Genomic DNA, 18,918 nt, shown 5'->3' with positions numbered 1-18,918 from the left:
ATTTGTATGTGCGATTCTACATTAGGAAGTCTGGATTTAGAGGTCAAAGCTCAGATCAATATAATTGTGATTTAGGTACCTGTTAAGTTAAAGGTATTAGTACTACTCTATACTGCTCTTATGAATTTTCATTTGCTGTGGAAACAAATGCAATTATCATATCATATTATATCATATCATGTTTTCTGCATGTACACAGATTTTTCTCACTTGTTTTGAAATAATAAAAAAGATTCACTGTATTTAGAGTCAGTACTCAATAACATAACTTGAAGTGGTGCCTCTGCTGTGCAATCGCTTTCTTTTTCATCTGGTGAAACAGCTCTTTCAGGTGAGAACAGTTCAGTCACAGACAGAATATAAACATGTAAATATTGTAACTTGAGACCTTTTCAGCAGTATCGTTACACAAGTTTTCCATTTATATTCAGTTAAAAGTTTTAAGTCACAGCTTTTTTTTTTTTCTCTGTGCTTCGAAAGATTTTAAAGTTCTGCTGAGGTGCCTTCTTCATCCAGCTATGATTTGTCAAAGTTCTTTAACTTTCACTGAAGGTTGGTTGCTTTTAAGAAACTAACTGCACATTGCAGTGACACAGATTTTATTTTAATGATGATTCTTTTAAGGGAGGTAAGCTTAGAAGAGATTCTACTGCACTACTTTCCACAATCATCGCCACTAGTTAGGATGAGCTTGACAAAATGTAATGAAAACTTTAAGTTGTAGAGTTGAATTTATTTATGTAGAAAAAGTGTCAACTTCCCCACACACACACAATAAAACACTGTCTAACAAACAAGCATAACAAGCATAGACAATATAAAAGAAAAACAGTGGGAGTATTGTGAATGACACCGATAATTAATAAGTGAAGCATTAACAGGTCGCAGTGTTGATATATTAATAAGCAGATATAATTGTTTTACTGAGCTGTCTGTTCTTCTAAAGCCAAATTTTGCAGTGAACAGGCATCTGATGTGCAAACAAGCACTACAGTACGTAGAATGTGATGCTCATCAACCAGACTTTAGCATCAAATGTGAGCTGCATTAATCTTTGTTTCTTGACTATCCATATACATGACGTTCATGTGAGGGACTGGCAGGTGAAATAGGTTGCTAGCTCAGTAAACGCAATATAGGGTGCCACTTCACACATGTTGTCTCCAAGTGGATTGGACGTTGAGAATGACAGCGCACGCAGACATTGAGTAAAGGCTTTTGGGTCTCGAGATAAATTATCTGATGTCAGACAGTCCATAAACCATCTGATGCATACTGTTGTCAGTGGACCATTTGTTGTAAAATTCAATAGCCATCATTGCTGAATTAAGACTTGTAGATTTAGTTTAGAATGCCCACTCAAAGAGCATATCAGCCTTATCACAATTTATTAGTGAACAACATTAAGTAATTTGCTGTGATTGTTTGAATGTCAACACGTTTAAACCTGCAGTTTGGAACTTTTACATATAAATGAACATCCATTACATTCAACTCTTTGCCAAACAAGTTCACACAATGTTTATTAAGCCTATCACTGCCAAGTAAATCTCTCTGTATTTCACAGTATACAGAGTTTTTAAAACTGGTGTTGGTGGCGACATTTCTGCGCTGGCCAGATGAATACATACTGCACATGCACACTAGAGACTTCTGCCAACCGAGCAACTAACGTCCAGTTACCCCTTTGCTAACTTGAATGGGGATAAAACAATTTAATCATGTTGATCTACTAGACTTTCCAAATACATATCATTATTAGACCAAATGGATCAAATTCTGATAGTGAAATGAGTCATTTTGTGGGGGTTGTGTGATGCTCAAAACAATTTATCCACCGTTTTACAGCCACAACAGTAGGGACGCAGTAGTCTATGGCGGAGCCTATGATGTAAGCAGTTTGACAGTGTTTTGTAATTACTCTCACTGCCAGAAGGGTGAAACAAAAGTCCCGGCTTTAAACGTGTTGGTTTAAAACAAAACTTTTCATCTTTAGTGTAAACTTAGTAAATTAAATCGTGGGAGCTTAGTGAGCTTAATATTCTTCCTGAGTCACTTTTTCATTTAAATATTCTCACGAATATTCTCCCTCCATTCTTCCTTCTTCTGCACTGTAGGAGGAATATGCGAGAGGACTGTTGGTGTGGAAATGTACTATGGGAGCAGGGCGCTGTAGGCCTCAGACTGAAGGCACAGTAGCACACATTGTGTCCTCCTGCTCTCCAGCCAACTGCTTCACAGAGACTCTCAGAGGCTTTAGCACTGCCAGAGGCTTGTTTGGTTTTGGACAGACATTAGTGCCTGTTTTTGAGGTTTTCTTCATAGTGGCTCTCTTCCTATGCCAACAAACATACTCAGAGGGTGCAATTGTATAATTTCATATGTGTGTGTGTGTGTGTCATTATTATAGGTGTGCTTTGCTGTGTGCGCTGCTCCCCATGAAAACACGGTGGTACCCAGAGTGAGGATCAGCAGCTATTTACAAGCTGAAAGGCTCTTGTGATCTGTCACCCCCACGTGACACAATGTTTTCTGACCAGTTTCAAACCCAGACGTGTGGCCAGCACAAACATTTAATGGCATGCCCACTGTGATCTTAGCCTTATTCTTTCATTATGGATCAGCAGCAGCAGGGGCCCTAATTAGTTGCGTTGGCTTGCTGAGGAAATGAATGGGCAATGATTCGACCGCAGGGCTGAAACGGGAGCCCCAGGGTTCCTGATGAGCCGGCTTCTTAGAGTCAGTATTGGCAGAGAATCGCTCTTTCTCATTTTCTGTCTGTTCATAGCCATTAGCTCTCATCTGTTTGCTCACTTTGCCTCAGAACTTGCCTCCTGACTGACTTTTCTTGTTGCTTCAGGGCATATTATCTTGTTTTCCCAATTCATTTGCTGTGCTATCATAACCAGGGAGGCGATCAGGATTGTGCGATGTCCTTTTCAACTGACCAGTCCGTTTTCTGTTTTTGAAAAGGAGCTGACAAAGTCTAACTGTTTGAAATCCTACTTCCTCACAGACACAACCCTTCAAGAACATGTGTAGTCGATGCCAAAAAATCATAAAATTGGTGTCCTTGGCTGTGAAAGTTGATTTATAAGAAGGATTTTTCAGGTGAATACTCCTCACCAGCACGCTGCTTGAATATTTCTTGTGCTGTTATATCCTCTGCTCTCACATGTGTGCACCCTCTCTCTCTCTGTCCCACTCTCTTTCTCTCACACTCTCTCTGATGTGTGTCTCCTGTCTTGTGTGTTGCAGCTTGGTACAGAGTGGACCGCTCCAGGCGAGTTCAGCAAGTTCAGGTCCCAGTCCTCCAAGTCTGTGCAGTAAGTACCTGTGACAACCACACATATTTCTTAACGACAGTTATTTTACTCTCAAGCCAATACGGACACCGAAAGAAAGCTCCTGTTAACAACTAGCAGTAAGCTTGTCAAATTTACACCTCTGGTGTAGCATCTCTTAGGACTGGTATGTTACTGGTAAAGTGTCTCTCTGCCTGTCAAGTAGCAGATTGCATCAATGATGCTCTGTGTAGAGTCCATTCATATCAGTCTCCGGGCTAGTTTGTAACATAATTGCTTCAAAAGGCTTTTACCGCACACATGCAAGAGGAAATTGATGGCTCAACTGCTCAACTGTGAATTTCTGTGTGTGCATGTGTTCTTATATGAATTAACGCATACAGAGTGCTCTCATCAGGTATTAGAGTGTGTAGGATCATAACAGTTGAAAGACCTCTTTCTGTAAATGTAAGATGAGAATGTATTAACCCATCCACTCCTCTCAGATTCAACACATCTCTCTCCCTAATTGCTGAGGGCTGCTCGCGTAAAAGCAACCTTTAATATGAGGGCTGATCTGCAGCCACTTTGCTTCTAAAGTCATTGTTAAGTTGATATGGTTACGCAGCCAGAGAAAAGAGCCTAAGAACAGTGCTCCTATTCCTTTGGTATTCCGCATTTGCCTGATTGGATGATACAGAGTAGAGTGCTGTAAATTATTCACACACACGCACTGCCGATGGTGTTTGTAGTGAAGGTTCAGAATATTTTAGCACTCCTAAATGGTACAAGTTGGATGACGAACACACACAATAAATTTAAGGAAAAACAAGTCGCAATGTGTTTTGTTAACAAGAGCCTGAAACAATCCCATCACAGTTTGCTAAAAAGGCAAGCACCACTAGTCAAAGCAGCTTTCTGCAGCTGGCCAATGTAGTTTAAATCAAAATCCTGATGTTAAGAAGGATTAATATCTAATATTGATATATATCACAGCATGACAAATGAAAGCAACGTCACATGCAAGCAATGAACTTTGTTACACTGTCATGCATTTTATGAAACCAAACTGTTCACTTGTGTAAAACTAAGACCCAAGCAACTGATTTTGTTTGAATGTGATCACATATGATTCTGCTGAACGTCAGTTAACAATACTATTGAATAATTTCATCGCCCTATCAGAAAGCCATCTCATACCAGCAGGGCAAAAGGAAAAACCGTAAGTGAGATTAGCGTGAACAAAGCCAGGGCACTGTTTTGTGTTGTCTGCGCACATATGATAATGTACTAGATACACAGACGTGTAAATGGACTTCTCTGTTTGTTGTGTTTGGTGAGAGCGTGTGTAGGTGTGCAGCTGACGCTCAATGAAATCAGCTGATTATCAGATGACTTGAGTGGCACTAATGACTTAATGAACCCGACTGAACTTATGATATGAGCTCAATTTGTGAAATAATGGAATATTTTAAGTTGAAACCCTCATTTGTATTATTAATAGTGCACACACACACACACAAACACACAGATCAGAGGTCATGGTCCTTGATTCTTCAGTTTTAAACTTGATGCTAAAGCTGAATATTCCTGAGTTACCACTGGCAATTCTACAGTATCATGCAAAATAAAATCATCTGCATCAAATGAGGTATTACATCCCAACATAAGAAAAACAGGCAATGGTCAGTTCCTACAAAGGAAGACATTCATAGCGAAACCTTCGTTACTGTAAAGTATTGTAGATTAAGTATTTCCTGTGATATCAAAATCATTCCTGCTGTTGCACAGTCAAGTCAGGTGCAAGATAATTATCTGAATCAAACCAAAACTACACAAAACATGCAAAATGAGATGAAACATTGCATACTGTACATTCTTTGTTTTAATCAATATTCATTGCTGTTAATAAAAATTCACTCTCAGATACAGTAGCTTAAATAAAGCTCTTAAGGCTAAATGCAGAGCAGGGGAAAGTAGTAGAAAGTACAGGCGTGGGACAGCCTCACCTCATCATAACTCCTTATGTACCAATCTTATGAGGATTACTAAGATGCATAGAACCCTTGAGAAAATCTTCAGTACTCATTCAACACCACACATACAACACTTTATTTAATGAATGAAGATTTATTAATCCCATGAGGTGCTGAACGCAGGCCAGGACCTGTTGGCAAGTATGTGTGTGTGTACTACTGCGTAGGATTAACTGGGCCCGGTTAACACAGCAGGCACGCCAGACTACGAGGGAGTACAGAGAAATGACAAAAGATGAAGTAGAAAAAGAAGGAGGAGAGAGAACAGGAAGCAAGGAGGAGGTTGAAAGTTTTTCTATTTTCTCTTGCTGTCTGACAAGCGTCTTGCGTTCTCCTACAATAACAAGACAACCACAGAGTAACCAAGCGTGAAGGCAGAATAATGCAAGAACATTAAAAAGGTTACGCAGCGGGGAAATTTGGGTGTGACATTGCAAGTTTTATGACCTGTTACTTCGTGTCTTTGTGTGTGTGTGTTTATGTACACGGCTGTGTATGTACTTTGCATGTGTGTAGAATTAGTGGAATGGTTTTCTACAGTTTTGACATGCTGTCAGTAATATAATTGACCCCTCTAGTAAAGCTGTAGCTGATGATGTGCCTTAGCTGTGTGCTCTCTACCCCACTGCTCAGTACCTTTTCTCACATCTCTTAATATTACCTACTGTAATGTGTAAAGTGATTCATGATTCCACTGTCATGTCACCAAATATCATGTATCCGAGATGAAAGGGTTCGAGAAATTGTGGAGTTTTAGAGGTGGAAGGGGCTAATGACAATATGTCTAATCTGTTTTTATGTTATAGCTCCACACATCACATGCTTTAGAGGAAGTGTGTCAAAGACGGCGTGAAAGTCTAGCTTAAGATAATTAGACAAAATCGTGTTTGATGTTCCTGCATGTGGGTGTGCGTAAGAGAACATATTCATGTTTTTTGCACGCGAGCAAATACACGCGTCTGTGCGTTAATATGCATGTGTTTGTTAAATACCGTGGCATTTGAAATTCCTCCCTGCATCTGATGACTTTATCGAAGCATCCCACAGCAAAGGCAGTTCATTTGTAATATTCCACGTTTCCTAGGCGGCTCTGTGCGACACCCATCCCTAACACACCATCACACTTGACCTGTTTGTAGCAAAGCTGATGCGCTCCTGAGCATTTCTAATTGTGTGTGCTGCAGGATTAATCACCATGCATTCATAAAAAGCTATTCTTCAAATTAGGTGGGATAGAACTGAAATGAGCAAATTAACAGTGCAGAACAGAACAAGATATAATTTTCTAAAAAATGGGAAAAGAATAGCGTGAGAGTGTGTGCACGGCAATAATAATCCATCATTAGACATGTTTTATCACCTGGTAATGTGAAACATTTGTAAACCTGGTAAAATAAAGAAATAATTGAACAAAATGAAATGAATGAGGTGTTTCTAGAATATTGCAGTCAATTTTGTAGATGGAGAGCCACAGGAGGCTACAGCTAGCCCTTGTGCAATTTGTTATTAGAGAATATGTTCAGGCCCATTTGAGCCTATTCACACACTCCATTCTACCACAGTTAAGTTCTGCACACAACCTTAATCAAAGCTGCAATTTAAAACAGCTCTCACAGTTTATGTTCTATTGTTCCTAGTTATTATCACATCGGGACTAGAGGAAGAAGAAATGGGACAGAGCTAAATAAAATGGAGCATAAAAGAACGAAGCTGAGCAGAACACAACCAAACAGAGAGCAGCCTTCAGAAATGTAATTAAACAGAGGAGAGCAGAATGAAACACAACAGACACTCCCACTTTAGCAAGGTTGTTGTTTTTTTGTTTTTCCTTTCACGCTTTGAACTGCAGTTATTTATACGTCTCGGTTCATTGGAGCTGTACGGCGTACTGTAGTAGAGCTGAGTGAACAGTGACTAATGGCTGCTGCAGGGCTGAATCATATTGTCAGGGAATGAAACATATTGTTGTTGAGGGGTTCACTGGAAACACATCACTCGCCTGTTGGAGGTCTCCACAAATTGCAAAATCAAAAGGTACTGAAACCCACAAACGCACACACACACATACACACACACAGTCCCTTTGGCAGTACCGCAGTCCCTTTGTGGTTATTCTGCGTCTTGGATGACTGCATCTTGGGCTTTCAGGTGCGATACCCTCATCAAAACTATGCCACATTTTTCCCATCAACCCCTCATTCTCTCTCTCTCTCTCTTGCTTTCTGTCTCTCAGTCACATTTTATGGCTTTCTACCTCTGTCATGCTCAGTCTAGAGTCATAATGGTGATTACATTTTGGGTAGTGAATTTAAAAGCTTTAATAGGGAAAGGGCTAGGATAGGGTACGTGCTGTCTGTTTGTGTGCATGCGCTGCAGTGCAAACATCGCGCAGCAGTGACAGCCGGGTGAAGACGCAGGCTGTCGAAGACTGACAGAAATTATACCAATCTCCACCGACGGAGCGTGGCCTTCCTGTTGCCTCGGTATGTGATAGTCTGTCCTAGGTGGCAATTTAAATAGATGGGGTGGACAGGGAAGTTGGATCAGTACACCTGTTAGGGAGATCTGGTAGTCATCCACACCACCTGGCTGCGACCACCTGGAGGTAATGACTCACACTGTTCTGTGGGAGAAATAGTTTTGCCTTTGTAAATCAGAAGTTTTCCCAAATAAAACTTGAAGATGGAGAGTATTTGTCATTCTTGCTATCTTAATCTTGTTCTAACTTCCCTCTTTTTCTTCTCTCCTTTACTTTATAGCTTCATCTCATTAAAACCGGCCCACACGAGGATGTAGATAAATGCCGTAGCAACCATCAATACACATTTTATAACCCTACTGACTTGCTTTTATTTGGCCCATTATTATAGCCTTGCTGGCAGCATAACAGTGAAACACATATTGGATGAGATTCTGTACGTTCTCAATGAAGCCCTAAAAACACCCACTAGACTGTATCAAAGTTAAAAAAACACTATAAAGCTCCTTTTTTTATGGCAGGAGCATCTGTTAAAATAATACCTGTGTCACTTTGAAAGTGTCCCTTTTTGTCTAACTCTTTGTCTCCACCTCTGCTCATACCTGTAAAGCGATAGTTTGGCAGTGCCTGCCAGGTGCTGTCACAATAGCTTGATAAGTGACAGTGAAGTAGTCAGATGAGGAACCCAGATAACCCTGTCAACACTATCTCCGCTCTCTGACACAGCTACTGGTGCCTTGGGCCGTATAGACATCACCGGGGAGATTGACATTTGCTAAAATTCTATAAACTGAACTGCGCTGAGTTGCATACTGAGCTCGTCTGAAGTGTTTCAGAACCTTTTTGAGCAGCTCAGACTGGGAAGTGATTGACAGTAAGCCGAAGATTAGAGGGAATATTGGAAGATATTGGAAGCTAATGAGCACTGGCTGAATCTCATCAGCGTGTCGAGATGAGGTCGGAGTTGAGAAAAGTGCCATAAGGCAAAAAAAAAAAAAAAAAGCGATGTCTCTATTTCTTAACCATTACATGCGTATGTTTCTGAGTTTCCAAACACGAGGAGGGATTGCTGTGTAAGGATTTTTCACCTTCAGCTGTGAGGATTGAAATTTAAAATGGCTGCTGCTGACCTTTGACAGTGGTATGGCGGGGAGGAAAGGCAGAAGAGGATTCCAAGGTTATCTGTAATGCTGCAGCTGGCATTTTAAAGGAGCAGCTTTCACTTCACAAACTGCGGGAAATGACATTTACGCCCAATCCTCCACAGACACGTGGGCGTTGACGTGTCTTCTTCCTTTCCTCTGTGTGTGTGTGTGTGTGTGTGTGTGTGCGCGCGCGCATTTGACAGTTTGTGATGTCTTATTTTTAAAAATCCTCTCTGCCTTTCCTTCTTCTCTCAACTTTTTTTCTCCTTCTTCTTCCTCCTCATCTTTCTTTCACTTTTATTTTTGTGCTTTATACACACCACAAACACTCCCATTTGTTTTCCACACACGCGGCTTAACAGAAAAAAACCTCTAAAGGCTGATAATAGTTGGATGGAGAGAGTTAACCGTGCCTTTCCCAGCAACAATGAGGGAAACCTAGTGGAGAATGACCAGTTATTTCACTATGGGATCTCTCAGTATCTATAATTGAATCACTTAAGCACTGCTGGCTATTAGCTGGTGAGAAGACTCAAGTATTTAGAGAGAGGAAAGTATAGTATTTGTGCTCATGACATTATAGGAATACTGATTGAGCGTAGAGACAGGTTAAATACAGCACCTGCTTTAGGCCAAGCACCTGCACTGCCTCATAATGTGTGTACGTACGCTTACATGCGAGTGTATGCACTATGTGGTTGATACACTGAAGCAGTTGAATTAGAATGAAGCTGTTCGCCGGCAAAGCTGCAATGACTTTTCTGTCCTGCTTTCTTCCCTCAGGCCTTCACTCTGCCATCTGTTTCTATGAGTGATGGGAGCCTGCTGAGACACAAATCTATGTTTGAGTGTGTGTGTCTCGCTGTGCGTTCATCTGTGTGTAGTGGCTTATGTGTAATCAGAATGTCTTTGGGGGTGTTGATGCACATGGTTTGAGCTATGAAAGACTGTGGTATCAGACATCTGATTGGCTGTAATGCATGAGTACATCCAAAGCGTAACACAGCTTCTTGATTAGACACGGTAATGATGACGGAGGGTCCGTTCATTCGAAGGGAAACGCGGAAATTTTATTCTTCAGCTGGGGAAACAGATATGTAAGCCGTCTGGAAAGTGACTTGGGGAATATCCGATATGTATCGAGACGTCACGAGCAGAGAGATGGACAGGCGCACGTGCGGGCACGTCATGCCCATGTACTGACACACACACTTATACACACTTTTATATTTTTCTCATTTTCAACAAATCTCATGGAAAAAAGCAGTCAGTAAGCTTTAACTGAAATGTTTGCCAGGTGTTCCAACAGTGTCTGACACCACCTACTCCCACACCTTTCTGAAGTCAGAATCGTGTCGGGGGGCTGTATCCGACTAGCTTTTCGAAACTGACAATCTGATATTCCACACTGTATGGTAGTGAGAAAGTAAAAAGGTATTCAAATTCTCTCTCTGAAGCTTTCTTTTTTCATTCTGGCCATAGCGTGCACTATTATCTTATTAATCTTTTGGTCTGGTTATGTTGTACGCACTAGTTACTTTTGGGCATACATCTGCCTTTAGTCCGTCTTGCAATACTTTCTGACTTCTTGTATGTGGGATTGACTCAAAGTGATACAGTGTGTGTGGCTCATTGATGAATTTCTTAAGATAAAGGGGGTCTATGGCACAGAAATAGGTTATATGAAGCTTTGGCTACACAGACTTTGTTAATAGAATCGACAATATAGTCGGTTTTGTTTTGTTTTTCATGGGACTTGATGAAAAATTAGAAAAATATGGAATATCACCAGAGTTATCCTTTTATCACCCCTTCATCTCAGCAAGTTTTTACGTGCAGTATTGTCCGACCGTGACATAGTTGCACTTTGCTGTGATGAAAAGAGAATACGCCTCTGCGTCTCAGTGTAGCACACATACACAAAACCCCTGGAGAGCAAGACATTGTGAGATACTGAAACATTCTTATTTTTTTTTCACCTCCATGCATTCAGGCCAGTGAGAGAGGAGATGGAGTGTTAATACAAAATCAAAGTGAGAAAAGGGTGAAGTGGAGGCGTGTAGAAGAAAAAGCATTGGAGATAGTAATGCTGTAACGCCATATTAGATAATTACATATGGGGGAATTGGACGCGGTAGATAGAGGGAGAAGAGACGGGCGAGAAGCACTGGAGAGAGGCGTTGGACAAGATACCGGAGAAGAGGGGAGAAAGCGGGGAGAGCAGGGGATGAAGTAGAGCGGAGGGGGAGACGAGGGGGACGGAGCGAAGGGAGGGGATGGAAGAAAGAGGATTTATTGAGGCTGCAGGGAAGAGCAGCGTGATAGCTCTCTGATGGATTAGAGGAATGCATGAGAAATGGAGTGAAGAGGGGAGAGAGTAGAGGGGAAAAAAGTGAAGTTTGTGCGTCTCCTTGGGGCAGTTCTAAACACTGGTATCATTAATGTAGTTGAGAGGGGAGCACTCACCGAGCACAGTCTTTTATTTAAAGGCCACCTGTGGGTATTAAGAGAGGGAGGAATCAGGCAAGAGAGGGAGACAGGGACGGGGTGACAGTCAGATAGCATTAATGAGAAATTAAGTTGGAAAAAGAGAAGAGATACCGGAGAAGTAGAATCAAGAAATTGCTGTAGCCGGCAGGCAGATAGGAGACATTGTGATGACGGGAGAATAAGAGAAAGTATATTGTCTCTATTTCACTCAGCACTCAGATCTACTCACTGCAAACCAGGTTAGTAACACTGAGGGTGTGTGTATGCGAATGTGCGTCAAACTGTCCTCGGGTTTTTTAGGTTGTTGCGCACCCGAGCTTTTGTATATTTCTTTAGACAAACCTTTACACCAACAGATTTCTTTAAGATGCTTTTGAAAGGAGTTTGTGTCTCAGCAATATATATATATAAAAAACACTTCTGTATATGTTCTGGCCAAATGAATATTTCATACAAATCCAGCAGACTTTGGGCAGCAATGATACTCTCTGAATACTGTTAAGCTCCAACGGTCCCGTCTTGTGTTATCCAGCCCAGTCAAGCCTCTTTGTCTGTCTCTATCCGTTAAGCCCAATGAAGGAAAACTGGAAACAAAGACTCCAATTAGTCAGGCAATTAGACTCTTGTTTTGTGTCCTCTACTCATCCTCTGAGTCACACACTAATAGCTATTCTTTCCTCTCCCATCTCTCATTTGCCCTTCACTTGCTCTTTTTATGTTTTTTTTTTTTTTTTTCTCGTCTGTCATGGCGTTCTGTATGAAATAACATCTCAGTGATATTCACTGTAATGTGTGTAAAGACACAGAAAGCATTTATAATTCCTTCTCTGTTTCTGCTGTTCATTTGCTATTTATCACTCCTCCTTTATCTTTCATTCCTCCTGTCTCTCTGTCTCTTCATCTCTTTCAACCGAAGCCCGCCTCGTCATCCATCACAGGAAGACTGGTGTGACCAGTGCGCACGCACACACACACACACACACACATAGACTCGTGCAAGTGCAGAACACCTCTGTCCCTCCTGCTTTGTGCTCCTCCTTTGTTTATTTCTTTCTTCCATCTTTCTCTTTGGATTTTAAGTTTAATATAAGATTTGTAGACAGAGTAGAGATCCCAAAAAAGTATTTCAAATCCCTTCCCAGCTCAATTTCTTTACATCTCTCTTCCTTGTCTCTGACTGTCTTGTATTTAACCCCATCTAGATTATGTTCCTTCTTCTATTTTGACAAAGAATAAACACCTCAGTCACACTAAACTGAAAAAAAATTAGATATAAACACACAAAGAAACCATGCAACGTTTTTAAAAAAGGAAATAACTATCGACAGACTGCAGACAGCGAATGTCACAGGACCTAAAAGATTTCTCACCTCAGCGGTGGAATGAAATGATATGAACCAAAAATGAAATTGCCACCGAATTGTCACGCAAAATTACTTTATTTCACAGATAGAAAATAAAAAGGAAATAGCTAAACAAAAGATAGAAAAGTATGTGAATATGACTTGCTGCTCTGCTCTTTTCCTCTGTTTATCCATTTGCGTTTCTCAGTGTGATATGATCCTTTTGTTTGCTCTGATCTCTCTCTGCTGCTTTTGATACGCCTGCTATCTGCGGGGTGTATGTGTGTGTGTGTGTGTGTGTGTGTGATTTTGTGTCTGTGGGCTTGGGTGCATTGTCTTATCTGCCATCTTACAACAGGTAAACAGGTTCGTATTGGCGGAGTTGCCACTCTGTCACTCCTTAAGTTCAAGCTCACATGTGTTTTTGAGTTTCTGAGAGTGAGAAGGAGCTACAAGAAAGAGATCCTCAAATGCTGACAGATAATATATAAGATGCACTCTGAGAGTTGTGTGCATATATCTGTAGGATTGTTATTAATTTTAAATGTGTAGCCCTCCACTTGGATGGTTGCATATCAGCCTGACACAGAAACATTGTGGCGGCAGACTGCGTCCTCTCAGCTCTGACATTAGATTATCCCCCTTCAAATGGATTCAGATTATGGGGCGAAATAGACAATCTAATGAAGGGTCAGGAAATGTACTAATATTCCCTAAAACCATCTACAGTCGTCTGCCCAGGGACAGGAACTCAATAAACAATGACCACCGAAAAAAATATCAGTTTCGGTTCAGGATATCAAATGAAAGATGTGACATGTCAACCTAAAATTGAATTTGGTCGAATGGGGACAGTGAGATTCAATTCTCTAATAGAAGCCTCTTTGTGTTTTTTCCATTTAGTAGTATTTTCATATGATGTATCTTTCACTTAGACAAAATTTTGCTCTCTGTTATCTGGTTGAGATGATTCTGATTACTCAATTTCCGCACATATCCATTATATTCATTAACGTTTCATGTGATCTAATCTAATCTAATGAGTCTTTCAACCGCGTGTTTTGTCTGAGGTGAATGTGAAATAAGACATTTTTTTCTTTCTTTGGTTTAAAAAGAAAAAAGCCCCAGTTTATAGTCCGGGAGCAGAGATGGCATTATGTTTGAATCATTTGGCAAAGGGTAAGCAGGGTGCCAGGAGCTAAAAGTGGCACTTAAGTTTGCTGAGTGCCGTTTCAGCAGCTGCACTGAGGGATGTTCCCTATTCATGAGAGAGTGACCTTAGCGCACTGTCACTGCTCTCCTGCACCTGCAATGATTTATTGGATACAGAACGCTGGGCAGCCAGATGATGCGGTGGCGTTTGTGCACGGGGGCAACACATGACCGTCCCCCTTCAGCCTTTGTCCTTTCCTTTCAACATCCATCCTTTTCACATCAGGGACAAACACACCCACACCCACACCCCCCCCCCACACACACACACACACACACTGCAAACTATGTCAACGCTCTAACTGTAATTCAGGTAATTGTCTGGATTTCTTTATCATGAAAGACCAGGCATCTACGTGTATGTCCAGTAATATGATTTTAATGATTTAAAAAAAAAAAGTCATTTAACAAGCAAAAAAGCTAAAAATGTCACTGCCTCTAATCTCTCAAATGTGAGAATTTGCTGCTTTTCTTTGTTTTGCATCTCGTAAATTGATCACATTTGAATTCTGCAGACGTCACTCTGATAGCTCGTGATGAACATTTGTAACGACAAAAATTCTAATATCCAAATTAAAAACCAACATGAACATTCAGTCCTTTTCTAGAAAAAGGATAACATCATGCAACAAACTTTTTCTTTTTTTTTTTTTTTTTTACTGTTTACTTGCACTTGTCTTCTTCTCATGTTATCTTCTGTTTTTGTGGGACTACTTTGAAATCAAAACACAGTTCATCAAAGAAGATGAGCTTGTGTTTGCTTCGAGGAGGAGAGACAGGAGAGAGAAACGGGAACATCAAAGAAAACAGAAACAAAGAAAGAAAATGAACCGAAATAAAAGAGCAATCCATCACATATCTTAGTGAATCAGAGCACATGAATATGGAGGAGCCAAATGACTCCGAAGTTCAGAGTTGCAAATGTTTCACAAATTGCCAGGCTGCAGCAAACATGAATTAACATGATCTTGTTTATAGGAACTGGTTTTTTCCAGTTACATCGCTGCTTTACCCTTATAAGCAGAGCTGCTCTATGAATAAAACACAAATGCTTTCACTACACTGTAGATATGTAATTTATATACATACAAAAGAATGTTTTTATTCATTGCCTGTATGTGTGTTCGACTATGACTGCATGTGTGTGTTTTGAGAGTTAATGATGTGTGGAGCGGTGCTGTGGTGTCTCTCATTCAGCAGCAGATGCTGGCCTATTATCCGAGATATGTTTTTGATTAGAATAAAGCATTGTCGCTCAGTGTGTGTGTGTGTGTGTGTGTGTGTGTGTGTGTGTGTGTGTGTTTCATCAGTGCAGGGAATAACATTATAGAATAAAAGTTTAAAACCTTTACTCTGTCTAACCAGGAGTTCCTAAGAAATACTGGAGCTTGTAAAAGTGTAAAATGTTGATTTATGTGGAGCATCGATTTTCTCCTTCACAGTCTCAGAACGAGTGTTTTATTCAGGGCCCGGAGCTGATAATATCCTGGCTCACTGCTGCCTCTTTTGCCATCTTGCCTGTAGCGCAGAGTTACATTTTAGGCTGATTAACATGTTAATGCTCAGGTCCAACTGACATTAGTTTTGTATGACTATTCTGTGCTTTTGAAGTCAAACTGTTTACCTTACTCCACTGCCGCCTTATAAAATTATTATACCTTTAGTTTTTGGTCGCAAAGAGTTTCTCACAGACATACTGCTGGTAGATCTCCAGGCAATGACAGCCACGGTATGTTTTCATAAGGTCCTTTCTCTTTCATCAGTGTCAAATATCTAATAAAACCTCTCTCTCCATTCATTTCCCCTCAGCCTGATCTCGTCCAGACGATACTACTTTGAGATCCTCCACAAGCAGGACGACAAGGGCTCCGATCACGTTGAAGTTGGGGTGAGTGGATCCGTCCGAACAAGGACACTCGTACTTTTCCCTGTCTACATCTCTTTTCCCTCCAGTCATTTCATTTATCATTTAAAAAAAAAATTCTTTGGAAAATTTGCAATTAGTTTTCACTTACATCCTGTGTTTAACGGTGGCAGAGTCCTGGCTGAACAGCTGAGAAATGAAAGGAAGTGTTTGAAGTGGAAAGTACTCCTTTCCCCCCTGCTCAACTGTACATTACTTTGCATTTTCCTCCTTTTTCCATGGAGTCATGTTGTCATAACCTTAAGCAATAAATGCCCTCCTTGTTGTCGCTCTCTGAGTTTTCCTTCCATTTGAAATCTCTGAACAATTGTTTTTCTATCCTCTTTCCATTACTCTCATGTGTCATCTCTCTCTCTTCCATTTTCCTCACCCACTCCTGGTTGACTTTTCCTCTCTCCTTGTCTTTGTTCTGTACTTCTCCTCCTCCTTCTCTAACTTTCTGTTTTCTCTCCTGTTCGCTTCGACTCTCCTCTGCACCATTTTCTCTCTCAGCAGTGGTTTTTTTTTGCACCTCAGGCAAAGCTCAGAGATGAGTGGGGCTTAATTTCAAGATGAAGTTTCAAACGAGATCCCACATGCCTCGTGTGAGCTCTGTACTTTGAGTAGGAGGGCAGATGATAAAAAGAGATCACTGGTGTGCGTATGGAATGAAACTCTTTACAAGCCCCGGGTTATCATCATCATGGTGACCATCATCATCAGCAGAGCAGCCGCGGCACTGCTGCAGTTGCTTCCCTCTTTCATAGAACTTCAGTGTCATTTTTGCACCCTCAAGGTTAATGATTTTTTACTTCTTTCTCATTCTGTCTTTATTCTCCTGCAAACTCCCCGTCTGAGTGCCTCTAGCTACCTTTCCTCTACCTTTATTTCTGTCTTCTTATTACTTCTTGTTAGTTTCTTCCTGGGTCTTTATATACTTAAATGTCATGTCATATTTTGGTTCTTTTTTTTTCACTATGTATCTACAAGCCATTCATCACTTCACCACTCCTTCACCCTGGACACATTTTCTGTTTCTGTGTTTCTCTACTAGTCTCTCCAACTTTCATTCTGTTCAGGGTTGTTCAGCTCAGATTGACTGCCTCTGGGTGCCATGGTTTTTAGAGAGGAGTTGATAGGGTGATGTGAGGAGCACCTCTCTGATAGCTCTGCAGTGCCAGGAGGGTCACACATGAATCCAGTGAGAGATGAGATTCAGGCAGAGGACTGTGTGTGTACCATGCCTCACCGATACTTAGTTTGAGATTGGTAAATTGGCACAATCTGCTGTTAACTACCCACAGTAGTGTTTTCCCTGAGTTTCAAAACAAGCAGTATCGAAATGTCCTGTTGGCAGGTCTCTCAAGTACTATACTGTTGCTGAGGGATGTTGTGGGTCGTTGGTGTGGGCACGTTATGAATATTCTGCTGATGATGTACAAGTGTGACTAATAAATTATGGCCCGTGACAACCACATCCCAGTGGCAAACAAATACCTTCCCATTTATTTGGAGAGCCTCTGGATAGGACAAACAATAAGTTGGTGATTAATAATAAAATAAAAGCCAGGAGGATGCACTGTAATTGTGTCCTTCCTGTCGGAATAGTTACCCCTAGTGATGGTCGCCTATGTGGAGGTGTTTGGCAGTGTTCAGACTGACAACAGCACTGCGTCAAAAAAATGGAGCATCCTCATTCCTTTCAATGAGACTTTCACTAACCAAGACCACGCCAAGAACAATATGGAGTTCGATAGTTTCATTGGGATAATGAAAGAGAGCTGAAATGTTGGTGGATGGGTTGGAGAACCTGATGAAGGGAATAGGGATGGAGGGATGAAGTGATGGAGGGAGGAAAGGTTGAGGGTAGAGGGATGAGGGGTGAGAGTCGAGGAACATAGGATGGAGGGTTGAGGGTAGACAATGGATGTATGGTATTTGTCGATTAGACGATGGCTGCTGATGGTGGTAAGGTAGGAGGGAACAAGGGGGAAGGTCGAGACTCTGAGTGGGGGAGCTGTCTCTCCAGTCCATCGGCTGGATAGAGCCCCCTGTTCCTGTGTTAAAACAACGGAGAGAGTATGGTTAATAAAAAGGGGTTAGGTTGGGTTGGGAGGGACTTGCAAACTGAGACAAGAGAGGAGAGGAATGGATAAGTTGTGCCTAAATACTCTGTTGTGTGGAAGTGGGATGTGTACGAGGCGTGGTATTTGTTCCCAAACTTTGTTTATAAATCTATAAACTTCATTTGGTGATGGTGAGAGTTTGGCAAAAAATGCAGGGTCATCTGGCAAGAAAGCTGAAGCTGACTCAATGCAATGTAATGTCATCTAGCAGTGTTGACCAATCAAATATGTGGAAGCACACATTTCTTGTAGATAAACACAAAATTGACATATCACCTTATATAGCTGATATGGTGAAAGTGTTAGCAAACAACTGCCTATTTACATATCCAGCAGACATGGAGCAACATTATGAGTTGTGTTTCTGGCGATCTGATGAAAGCAAGTCCAATATACAGTACACTCTCCTTGCAGCTCTGTTTTGGTCTAGATGCTAAATGCTCTGCTTTATGTTCACTAGCTAACTTTGTCTGTCTGCTGTTTGGTGCTGGGCAGGTAGCATATAGTGGGCTTTTATGGGCTTTTTCACTGAAAACAGCTGCCTACTGTGACCGGAAACAACGCTGATGAAAGCAGTTAAAGTGTACCAAAACAATGAGCTGATAGACGCTAAAACGCTGCATAGAGCTGAGAGAAACTGCAAAGTCGGGTTATAATTCTCTGTGAGTTTGTTATTACAAACAACTTTCACATTACACATGTTCATTTATTAGTTGTTAATATGAAAGTATTGATTAGAGCAGCCTACGTATGAAATATTCTTGTTCTCTTTACCTCATGTGATTATGTCTACAGGAGAATCAAGGTCATGTGGAAATCCATCTCGTTCCCTCTCTTTCTTTGTCTCTCTCTCTCTCTCTCTCTCTCTGTCTCTGTCCTCCCTCTCAGTCAACTACCCAT

The 18,918-nt window shown here is 41.1% G+C and overlaps 1 protein-coding gene across 11 annotated transcripts in view; it reads left to right on the top strand.

The window, feature by feature from the left end:
- The window catches only part of b4galnt4a (beta-1,4-N-acetyl-galactosaminyl transferase 4a), a 148,784-nt gene that overhangs the window by 110,553 nt on the left and 19,313 nt on the right, over nucleotides 1–18,918 (top strand). For all 11 annotated transcript variants that reach the window (XM_042412203.1, XM_042412200.1, XM_042412199.1 and 8 more), the window contains 2 exons: nucleotides 3,259–3,326; nucleotides 15,799–15,877. In XM_042412203.1, the coding sequence (XP_042268137.1) occupies nucleotides 3,259–3,326; nucleotides 15,799–15,877 (147 nt within the window). The remainder of the gene's footprint in view (nucleotides 1–3,258; nucleotides 3,327–15,798; nucleotides 15,878–18,918) is intronic.

This window comes from Thunnus maccoyii, chromosome 5 (assembly GCF_910596095.1).
Source record: "Thunnus maccoyii chromosome 5, fThuMac1.1, whole genome shotgun sequence".
Lineage (NCBI taxonomy): Eukaryota > Metazoa > Chordata > Actinopteri > Scombriformes > Scombridae > Thunnus > Thunnus maccoyii.
The sequence above is the reverse complement of the archived record's forward strand: the minus strand, read 5'-3'. Positions and strand labels throughout refer to the sequence as shown.